The following is a 12,166-nucleotide window of genomic DNA, read 5'->3' as shown; positions in this document are numbered from 1 at the left end:
AACATTGAATCTAAAAACCAGTGTTGACTGGGGGCTGTGGCTCCAGATCTTTGTGCTTTCTGTCCAGTCCAGTTTTCTATGTTTGGTTTAAATCAGTTAGACTGTGGCTGTTGTCTTGCAAGGCGAAGCGAGGGGGTGGGGGGGGGGGGTAGTGGCCGATAGTTTGAAGATGGGTCTCAAGGGAAAGTGGATAATGAAAGGCAGGGATGAGGCTCAGATCTCCTCTATGGAGTCAGCTGGGACCAGTCCCCGCTTCTTCCCACTGCTCAGCTTCAGAAACACCTCGCCGTCTTCTTGCTTCCCCACACAGATCTGACGGGAGGAGGCAGAGTCAGACTTTGGGCACATTCATTAATGTTCAAGAACATTGGTGGATATTGAGGGCATTGCCAGCAGGCATAATAAATCTGGCAGAGAACGATGTGACTAGACACACTAATCATTATCTTAAATGTGCAAATGTGAACATTTATTAGCAGCAGCAGTTCTATTAAAACAGCACAACACCATTCTTGTACCTGAGATTCCCTGACGGCCATGTGTCCTCTTTTTTGACTGCAGGGAACGTTCTGGATGACCCGCCACACTCGCTCTCCCGGTCGGACCCGCTGCACAAAATTGGCGGGGAAGAAACCGACTCTGTCGCCGCTCTTTCCCTGGAAAAACGCAGGGAGCACAGTGCAGCAATCAGCTGTCATCTACCTGAAATTATCTAGTTCATTTGTTTTGACAAGACTGTAGAGGATGGAATGTTAGATTACAAATGTTTTTTTTTTTTGTAAATCAAGGTATAATAAAATAATAATAAAAATGCGAATAACTCTTTTGAATCTGCTAAATTTCCCATAGTCTTCTCTTCTAACCAAGTTGTTTTTGCCCCCTGGTGGCTAACTTCTACACTACTTCTGTCCTACCTCCTGGGCTTCTCATTTCAAACATAAAACTATGTTAATTTTCATATACAGTCTATGACAAGGCTATTCAACTTAAGGCCCATATGATGGCGGGGAGGATGAAAGGTCTGTGTTCACGAATGTTGGCTATTTTCTAAGAGCCAATTGTGTTTCACCCGAATGTTGGTGGAACCTTTATGCACTACAGGCAAATTGTATTGTACCTGAATGTTGATGGCTTTGTTACCCTTTTTTTTTATCACAAAACTAGCAGCCATTTCAATAAATAGGTGCTAAATAATTTATAACATTTTGCATCTATTTGTTCACATGCAACAGGAAATAGTAGTACAGGGGTTGACCGGCCCACTGGCTGGACAGCCTTCCGAAAATCTGGCCCTCTGGGCCAGCAAATTTTAGTTGAATAGCCCTGATCTATGGTCTTGTCACTGTGGCCTTGTTAAAGCCTCACCTTTTAAATGCAAAGATGACTTAACCTCTTTGCAAGTTACTATTTAGTGGCAGAGAAAACTCACATAAATGACCTTTACACGCACTCCACATTCAAAGCAGATTTCTGCTTTCCTTCCCCCCCCCCCCGATCTCACTTCAGAATTACTCTTGAAATTGCTGGGTCTGACGCTGACAGTTTGAGTGGCTGCCTATTATGAAGTTATACGCTCCTCTTACACAGTGCAAGGACGACGATTCAGGTGCAGACTGAAAGAGGCACCGTTCTCTTTATTACGAGTCAGTGACCCATCAAAATGAACCGTGCACAGTTTTATTTCAAACGTGAAAATGTGCTTTAAAAGGGAAATCTGAGCCGTCAGATTATGCCCATATTTCTGGTGAAATAGTGGAGCTCGAGCAAACATCATTATGCAGCCATATTTCATTATTCATCACCCCGCGCCTCAGGTGTTGATGTGTTTATTGAAGCGATTCCCAAACTATACATAATTTAAAGCTTCCATGGGACGACAGTACATTTGATTAATGGTTAAATGACTGCTGCTTCACTTTGGGCAACAAACACTGGACCACTGTTAGAAGGTAGAGCGACTTTGCACATCAGCATTGTGCATCTTCATTTGTCTGTGACACACACTCACACAGATGCACGTTTATTTCCATTGGGAGTAAGTGAAGCTCACTAAAGACTCATTAAAAACCTCTTTGAGGTTGCAAGAACAGTCAGGATCATTATGTTAAAGTCTTTTAGTTAATTTTCTGAGGAAATTGTGTTCTATTTCGGTCTGTGGCTGCTTTCATGTTTATTACAGGGCGAATGTGGAGCAGGTGTTGTGAATTAAAGGCTCACCATAGATGTGAATGAACAAATGCGCAATCATGACAATCTGTACATTTGTATACACAGTTATAATAACGCACAGATGCTTGCATAAAAAAAAATATATATTACCCACCTTCCACCACTCCTCGTTAGAGTCGTCCGTGACCTGAACCCGATCACCGGGACTGAAGGAGATAAGACGAGAGAGAGAGAGAGGATGAGAAAGAGGACAGACGGGGACGTGATTGAGGTGGAGAGGAGGAGGAGGAGTGCTTCGGGGGAGAGTGAGCAGAGGAAAAAAAAGATGACATGATCCGACTCAAGTGGTAGTGGCCACAGTCACAAAGGTGTGGAGAGGTTCAAACGGGGATGAGTCTCTGCAGACGAGACCGGGCAGCTGATAGCAAAGTCATGAGGTCTACATGATGTATGACTCTGTAGTGCCTTCTGCCATAATGAAGGCTGGACCTGAGCTGTCGCCAACCTGGCCTGCATGCTAATCATTGTGCAACACACACACACAGGTTTACACAGCTATTCTTGTTAGGAAGAACTCTGCATCGGAATCCATCCCATTAGACAGCTGAAGCAAAACCTTATCACCGACCTTAACCATAACCAGTATACACTTTACACTAACTTTGACCTTCTGTACTTCACATCTAAGTCCTATCTTTAACCGATAAATGAGAAAAAGTCAGTGTTTTTGACAAAAAAAGGTCCTCAAAAGGTAACAATGTACCTTGTACAATGAATGTTGACTTGCATTCATTTGGACAGATTAAACAAAGCACTATCTCTCTGAGGACATTAACCAGTTCCTCAGAAATTAAGTTCTGCCACATAAGGACCTGGTTTTGGTCTCCGTGACGACTACAGGTTACTGACAAGGTTAGTACTTGTGCCAAAAAAAAGTTCCTAATTCGGTAACAAATACAAGTACACACTCTCTACCCACTGTCCTAGATATACAGTGAGGAGCTGCTGCCCCAATTGCACTTCTGTATGTTGCATCCTCAAATGCCCCTCACACACATGATCATCTCACACACACACATAGAGTTTCTGTATAGTTACAAAAACTTCCCAACTAGGATACGACCTATATATATATATATCTTAATTACTCTGCTCACTAAGGATTGTCCCCAGAGTCCAACTAAATACTGTAATGTAAAGACTCTTAACCTGAATTACACTAACACCTGTCTTTTTAGGTCTCTGCTGTCTAGAGTCAGACTTGAGTCATTATTTTAAGATCTTTTTTTTTGTTGTTTTGGCCAGTTTAATTTGGCATATGACATTGAAACATGATTATTAATGAGAAATAAACTGATATACCACCTCTTAAAACACACGTTTACTAAGTTACTAAGTACTTTGACTGCCAAAGCACACACACAAAAAACACTGAAGTGCTCTCTCTCTCGGCAAAACCAGAGCAAATACAAGCATAAAATAAATAAGCAACAAAATGAATAAAATGTAATGAAAGCGAAAGATCAAGGGACAACATCAAATTAAGCCTGCTCAAATGGAATATAAGAAGTTATTTAGAAGAATTCATTGCATCTGCGAGCCTAATATCTTCAGGTAAGTCATTCCAAAGCAGGGGAATGAAAGAAAGAAAAAAGGGGATATATGGGAAATATAACTCCAAACACAAGAAAAAGAAGACAACAATGAGGACGATAGCGAGAGCAAATGGAAGCAGAAGTGTAAATCATCATTTTCCCAAAGATGCAAAATGGTTGTATGCACATAAATGCAATAATAATAATAAAAAAAAATAATCAAACAATTGTATTTATTTTAGAGCTCCCAAAAATGTTGATTCTGCTTTGATCAAAGGCCAAATGATTTTCTAATGATTCACCTAAGCTTGTTCTCGTGTGGATGGGATCACAGTCAATAGAGTCAGCTAACAGGGACTTGAGGCTTGACAAGGACTTGAAATGGTCAAACAGTTGAGTTCTCAGACATTTGTCACTCTCAAAGCTCTCCCATAGGTGAGCAAAAGAGTGCGAATGGTTGACCCTGTGATGGTGGCTGGTATTGGCTCCAGCTCTTTCAAGGGTAAGGGTGCGTGGTGTAGGTAATGGAAGGATGGATACATACACTCTGTCTTATTAATATTGTACAGTTTTATGCTTTGCAGTCCACACTGGTCAAACTGTGACGAGTCACGTTTTAGACAGACACACATTATGCTGTCAGTGTCTCATGCACACTGTATTATGCAGTCACAGCTAGCAGCACAGATGGCTGTTAACACATGTTAATAAATCAGTGGATCTACCTTAGTGAAAGCTGTCCCTTATCACACACACACACACACACACAAAAAACACAAGGGTGACACACACACGTGTGCACACTCACTACTCCACACCCTGCCCATTTCTTACAGCTCTGTCCCTCCTCTCTTCACATGTCTTGTAGAGGTTTTTACTTTGCTTTCTGTGTCTGCTTCCTCCTCCCTGCCTACGGTAATCTTCAGTTCCGTGCCGTCTCCTCTAATGCCTGTCCCCTCTTTCATCTCTCAGTTGTTCAGTGTCTTTTATCCTCTCCCCTGCTGGGAACGCAGCTCAGTCACTAGCTGTATGCGGGGGGGACAGTGACGAGCTATGAGTTTATAATTAGGCATCCTTAAGGGCACCCCCCGGCAAACTCCTCTGCAGATGCTGGGGACATTTATATCCTGCAGGAACAACAGCCCGGGCAAAACACGAGGAGGGACGGAAATACAGACAAAGCGCACGTGCACAATAGAAAACAAACAAACAAATGGATATGAAAATGCTTGCACGTTGGCGGTTTGTTTGGCGTTGACTCACTGTAGTTCCAGGTCGTTCTGTTCCTGAGGCAAAAACCTGTAGAGTGCTACATAGGTGTGGATGGAGTGAACTTCAATGCGCTTGGGCACCTGGACACAAGGAGGTGGAGGCAGTGAGACAGAAGTACATGCTCGAGGAGGAAAAACAAGGTAATGTGACAGTGTGCACAGAGAGCGGCTACCTTCTCCTCTGCAGGAGTCTGAGCCTGGCCTTCGTTCTCCTCTTCCTCTTTCTCTTTCTCCATTTCAGCGACAGGGACGGCTGCATCTGCAGGTGGTGCGAAATCTTGTTAGCACTCGCACATATGCACTCACGGGGTGTCATTTTATTTCCACGAGAAGGCACAGTTAATCTCTCACACGCAGACAGACGTGCAACACACGCATGGACACACATAAGCACGGGCACGGGGCAGAGATGCATATGCACACAGGTGGAGACACAGACACACGGCAGTGTTTACCCCCTGTCTCCTGAGTTATCTCTTCCTCCATGCTGCACTGTCTCTGCTGCCTCTCCTCACCTCCCTCATCCTTATCAAAGCAGAAAAAAAAGTAAATGAAGTAAAAAAAAAAAAAAAAAAAAAAATCAACAACAGGTTGTCAGAGAAGGAGTAAAACTCTTCCTGCTCTGCATGCTGTTAGTTCAGGGAGATTTACCCACAGGTTCAACTACAAGTTAAAACATCATTATTCATCATTTAAAGGAAGGGATCGTAATTTATAACACCATTAAAACATCTTGGAAGACATGGTTTAAAGCTGCTGTCGGCGATGTCTAGTTTTTGCTCGAGTTAGACAATAAAATTTGACGTGAATCTTCTGAAAATCAGCATTAGACGCACTGATAAACAAACACAAGGTAATAAAATACTGAAATACTAAAAAGGAGGGGGTCACATGTTTTTGCACCTATAACAATAACAATTTTACACGACTTTAGGGTTCTGATGGCCCACTCTCTCCTCCCTGCACCCTGTCATGAATGCATTTGACTGAGGAGACGCCTGTCGACTGACAAACAGTTCTCGCTTCTAAATGGACAAAGTGAGATTCACGTCAGTGTGCGAACTCTCTAGATCAGCGACGGCTGAGATATTTAGCGCAGTATTTCACTGACAGCAGCTTTAGGTCGGTCATGAAAAAAACACTAGAACCACTGACGGGTGTGGGTGAAGGCGCACTGGAGCATGCTTCACTCACACGTGCATGGTCTACTCTTTAACTGAAAAACTGCACATTCACTATGTTGATGCATCAGTGATCACCACTGTGGGTCCATCCATAGGTCCAGCGTAGGTGCAAGCCAATCAAATGACTATCTATGCATTTATAGGTCCAGTGTGTAATAAGTAGTGACCTCTATTGGTGAGATTGCAGTAAACGTAGGACTCCTCCATTCGCCCGTCCCTTTCCAAAGTATGTCAGGGAATATATATAGTGGCCTTCACGTACCAGAAAGAATAACACAACACTTTCTGGTTTGCCTTGACTGGTTTATGCATTCCGTTTACTTGGGCTGAGCCCTTCTCCCCTCGTTTGCATAATAAGCTTCCACTACAGAATGAGAGCTGCAGGTGCATGCAGGGCTGCTGAAGAGACATGACAGCTCAGGAAGACAGTCTCTGTAAAGTAAAACCTTTGCCGTAAGTACATTTAAAATTCCTTATAAGATTTGTTTTAATTCAAAGCAATTACAAACTTCTACAAACTAGTGCTCTACTGTTGTGACACCTGTCACATAAAAGCGATATGGGTTGCCAGACAACCAAACGCAATTACCGACAAAAACAGAGCGCGCAAGATACATTTTATTATATTAAATTAGTTGTCAAATGAAAATGACTGGTGTTCCCACCTTTTATTGGGAAAAACAAATTGTTTGAGTTCTGACAGCGTTGATATATATGTTCTTAGACATTCATATAGTACCTGTATATCACATACACCAGTGGTCTGCAACCTTTAGGATTAGGATTACAACCTTTAGGGGACTATTGTCCCCTCTCTACTCAAATGAATCATATTTGACCGATTAAAATATAAGATAGTAACATGCTATATATGTGAAATAATGCTTTTCTGAAATTTAAGAACTGCAAAAAGAAAACTGTTGATATTTCATTGCCTTCCTTTATTTGTGGAAAACTAATGAAATTAAAAGTTACCCACTCTCAAATAAATAAAGCAACGTTTTAGGTAGTTCATGCTTGAGAAAACCTGCTTTACATACATATATACGTGGATCCAAAGATGGACAGGACTCCAAATGTGTACTTCGTCATGTACACATGATTTCATTTAAGTGTCAGTAATGGCTTCTCACACTTCAAACACAAGTGTGTCGAGGACTTTTAATATCGCATTTGACGCGGACATCGGCGGTGACGCACAAAATATGAAAGCACGCCTTGACACCTTGATCTCTTAATAAGAGGTGTTCACTTTGAAAGAAAAAGAGCGCTGAAGAGCCTCGTTGCAAGGTTACAGACCCCTGATGTGGACTAAACCACTGACACAAACATTCTGAAAAGTAGAATATTGTATATTTAATTTCAACACACTGGACCTTAAAGACAAACTCTCTCTAGGTTATTTTCTCTCTTGCTAGAGAGATTTTTTTTTTGTCTTGTTCTGTCAGACACCACATCATCATTACATTAGCGACATTAATAACCCTTGCTACAAAGTGACCGTTGCCATGACACCCACTGCACTTCTGACTTCCGCAAGCTGACTCCCGCGCCAAGAACTTGGACACGCCCACCGTCAAGCGTTAAAGTGACACTTACGTACGTGTGAGTGCGGTGTATGGACACCCAAACACGCCGAGTGACGCTTGATTAAACTATCTGTCGTATGAACACAAGGCAAAAAAAACTTTGTCTCCCTTAATCACAACGGGTCCAACTCTCCTCTATGCCCCCATGATGTCATACCAGGCTGCATGTCGGTGACTCTGACAAACTGGAGCGGCTCATCTGTCCCAAAGATGTCCCGTAACGCAAGGCTGCATACACAGGGTCGACACGCGTCCGCACGGCCTCTGAAACACACACACACACACATTCATAAGACTAACACTGCTTTAAAATCTCTCATCGTGATTATTGTGCTCGTGCCAATCTGCAGGGACCAGACGGTCTAAATATAACTGTAGTAACTACGCGAGTCCAGGACAAAAGTGACCCACTTTGGATGTGAGGACAGCAGCCAGAAGTTAAGGAGACATCAAGAAATTGTGGTCAATTTACACACTCACACTGCACACTGATTGGCAAGTGATGTGACGGGGTTTTAATAGCCGCAATATTCTGTATCTGGAGATCTAGCCGAGTCGAAAGGGAATGAGAGATGAGACTTAAAATATGGAAATCCTTCAGAGAGCCTTCACTGGTACATTTCGTGTAGATGGAAAGTGCTCGGTGCTGGCCGAGTATTTCTGAAGTCAGGAATGAGATTTTCTGCTGCCCCCTTTTTTTCTTCTTTTTTTTTTTTCCCTGTCCACCCAAGTCACTGCACGTTGAAAGGAGTTCAGAGCGATTTCTCTGCACGGGCAGATGTTTGTGTTTGTGTCTAGGAGGAGGAAATCACAACAACTTGCAGTTTCGCGTTGACGACAGTGCCTCGAAGCTCATGCTGAAAGGATGAAGAAAAATTAAACGGCAACGCTAAAAAAGGGGGAAATTCTGCAGTGAGAAGTGTTTTGTGCAAACAGTATTTAGTGGCGACACAGCTCATTTCTTCTTTCAATTGACTGTAGCGATTACATTTCTGCAAAGAGCAAGGCAAGAGAGTAATCAAGGCTCTGCTGTAGATATAATTATTTTCCTTTACACAGACACTGACCTTCAGCTTTGTTTGTTAGTGCAGAGGAAAGAATTTTATGGGTGATAGGCTTCATATCTTATAAACCTCTGTTAACCATCGCCCCCATGTGTGTGATTAGAGCCTCTTTTGATGCAGTGAATGAAGGCGCAGTCTGATTTGTAAACTTTTATAATTTTACCTAATACCATAGGATATCTAATCCTAATCCCTTCTTAGCCAAATAGAGAAGAAATTAATTTGTGTGCCAAATATCACTTCACGCTTTGATACAGTGCGTAACTTTTGGTGTTTTGTTGTTGATGTTATTATTCAATTATTCTGCCTCTTTTCTAGCTATATATCCCAAGTCAACCCCCACCCCCAATTGTCTACATGTTATTTAGATTTTTGCTTTGTTTTTGTTATTTATCTATCCCATTCCCATAGGATAGCTACCTACATACCAACCTACCTACCCCATTCATCCATCCTTCCTACCTATGTACCTACCTACCTAGCCCATTCATCCATCCTACCTACCTTACCCATTCATCCATCCTTCCTACCTACCAAGCTATCCCAATCATCCATCCTTCCTACCTACATACCTAGCTATCCCATTCATCCATCCTACCTACCAACCTATCCCATCATCCATCCTACCTACCTATCCCATTCATCCATCCATCCTACCTACGTATCTACCAAACTACCTATCCCATTCAACCATCTGACCTACCCCATTCATCATCCATCCATCCTTCCTACCTAGCTATCCCATTCATCCATCCTACCTACCTATACCACCATCTTTCCTACCTACCTACATAGCTATCCCATTTATCCATCCATCCTTCCTACCTACCTACATAGCTATCCCATCCATTATCCTCTCTACCTACGTACCTACCTACCTATGTACCTACCTACCCCATTCACCCATCCAACCTGCCTATCTAATTGCAATCATTTTGACAGGAAACACGGTTACGATATGATTTGCGATATCAGAAGGAATGGCAATTTTTACATCATTATTCTCATTTTCATTCAATACACATTTAAAATCTCTGAGAAATAAAGATGTTCTCTTCAGTCTGTAGAAAAAGACGTGTATAGATCAAGACAAAAAAAATCTAAAATGATATTTTGACACAAATCTTGTGTCTCCTGCCTCCGGCTGTATTGCGATTTTGATAACATTTTGATTAATTGTTCAGCCCTACTACCTACCTACTTACCCCATCCATCCTACCTACCTACCTATCTACCCCATCCAATTCATCCAATCTACCTACAGTACCTCATCCTTCCTACCTACCTACCTAATTTTTGACCTTACATAAAATAGTATTATTGTCTAACCTAGTAATGAGGACACGTTGCAGTGTTTCACTGTGAGCTTAGCAGGCTGCAGACTCAGCTGGCCCTGGCAGAGTCCCAGGCAATCGTGGTGCTGAGCTCGAGGTGATGACAGAGCTGTAGGTTAATAGCACCCTGATTCATGGGTAGTACAAGGAAGTCACAGCCTGAGGTGCTAACCCTGATTCAGCGAGGCATCACAATATTATACACAGTTATGTGAGGTGAAGGACTGCGTCACCTTCACACAATGATGATCTGTGTAGGTTAGGTGGGGTGAGGCGAAAAAAAAAAAAACAAGCTTCCAGTCAGAGGAAGAACAAATTCAGATACACTAAGACTGATTGTACTGTGTTTCAGCAGCAGGGTCATATGAGAAGAAACGATAAATGACAAGGACATTTCAGCTATGTGGTGTCCTGTTTATGACCGATCAACAAATAGGTAGCATTTCATTGTTTACCAAGCCTTAAATATGCTGTAACACCAGCCGATGAATTACTACCTTCCATTGGTCTGACTGTACAGTGCAAGCCATAAACAAAGATGGAAAGAAAACATAAACATTAGAACTTTATAAATATTTATTCACATACTTTCAGGGTGCAGACCGTCCATCAGCCTCCCAGAGAAGCTGAATTTGTTCTTCCTCTTTCTCTTTTTCCACTTCACGCTCCTCAGGGTGTCAGGCGAGACGGAGACAGTTCTGGTTTTATTACGGCACACGCACAAGCACACAAAGGTCTAAAAATAAACCAAAAGGCTAGACAAGAGCGACAAAGACAAAACAAAAGCACAAGAAAAAAAAACCCAAATGCATTCACTCGAACACACTCGCAGACACACATGGGCACTCTAAGTATCCTCACCTTGGCTTGGCTGAACTTCCTTGACGACAGCCAGTTGGTCATTGACAAGCATCGGCGAGCTGAAGTTTCGCTTGAACACTCCAGGCTAATGGAGGAGAGCAGAGAGACACACACACAGCAATGTTGTGTTGTTGTTGTTTTTTTTTCATCCATTCATTCATACGCTGAATCGTTGAAGGAACCGTTTCCATGTAGTGGTTTTAAGAACATTAATGGAGAACAAATTAGGACGGCGCTTGCACATGTTGCGACCAATTCTGCTATCAAGTTACAAATGAACGCGAAGTGTTAGCTCTGTTTGCTGCTAATTGGGAACAATGAATTCACTCAGGCACTTACGTGTATGCACACAAGCACGGATGGATGTGTGTGTGTGTGTGTGTGTGTGTGTGTGTGTGTGTGTGTGTGTGTGTGTGTGTGTGTGTCCACATGGATGCAATTTCACACTGAATTAAGCACAGTAAGTGTTTCGGCTGAGATATCAGTTTGTCTTTGCCTTGACTTGCAAATGAGCCACTCACTTTGTCACATTATGTTGAAGAAGAGACAAACATTGTCCAGATCAAAAGGTAATAAAAGGGCACATTTTGATCGGATAACGATGCCCAGATTCTGGTCTGATGACATTTTATCTCCTCGCTGACCTTATCGTCGCCGCACCCCTCCGTCTTTCTCTCTTTGTGCTCCTGAGCCAGCTTTAAAAGAGTGCTCTTAAATTTTTTTCCAAGAGGCTCTCAGAAGGTCTCGCCTCTTGTTGAATGCTAATGTCCTCTGCTCCAGGATAAACACAAAACCCGGCCCTGAAATCCCTCCCAATTATCTGCCGACTGCTATACTCAATCCTGTCGTAATTCAAAACTCACCGCTTCCGTGATGAAAGTCTAAGGCAGTGTGCAGATTTATTGATGGTATTTCATGTAAATATACGGCATCTATTATGTGTTTTATACACTTCAAATTAGTTAATTCATTCAGAATGAGGGATGGGATGATACCACTTTTTTTGTTTGGTACCGAAATCACAAACTCAAGTTTCTACCTATATATATGTATATATATGTATATATATATACATATATATATACCTATATACAGATAT

The 12,166-nt window shown here is 42.2% G+C and overlaps 1 protein-coding gene across 1 annotated transcript in view; it reads right to left on the bottom strand.

The window, feature by feature from the left end:
* Positions 1-213: 213 nt before the first annotated feature.
* Positions 214-12,166, bottom strand: part of LOC310932817 (SH3 and cysteine-rich domain-containing protein 2-like) — a gene marked incomplete at both ends in the record, with an annotated part of 30,649 nt that continues 18,696 nt past the window's right edge. The window contains 8 exons of the mRNA XM_083896183.1: positions 214-312; positions 519-656; positions 2,324-2,375; positions 5,028-5,116; positions 5,209-5,294; positions 5,491-5,560; positions 7,966-8,072; positions 11,068-11,152. Coding sequence (XP_083752309.1) covers positions 214-312; positions 519-656; positions 2,324-2,375; positions 5,028-5,116; positions 5,209-5,294; positions 5,491-5,560; positions 7,966-8,072; positions 11,068-11,152 — 726 coding nt within the window. The remainder of the gene's footprint in view (positions 313-518; positions 657-2,323; positions 2,376-5,027; positions 5,117-5,208; positions 5,295-5,490; positions 5,561-7,965; positions 8,073-11,067; positions 11,153-12,166) is intronic.

The sequence above is a fragment of the Microchirus variegatus genome, assembly GCF_963457635.1.
Source record: "Microchirus variegatus genome assembly, chromosome: 10".
Lineage (NCBI taxonomy): Eukaryota > Metazoa > Chordata > Actinopteri > Pleuronectiformes > Soleidae > Microchirus > Microchirus variegatus.
The sequence above is the reverse complement of the archived record's forward strand: the minus strand, read 5'-3'. Positions and strand labels throughout refer to the sequence as shown.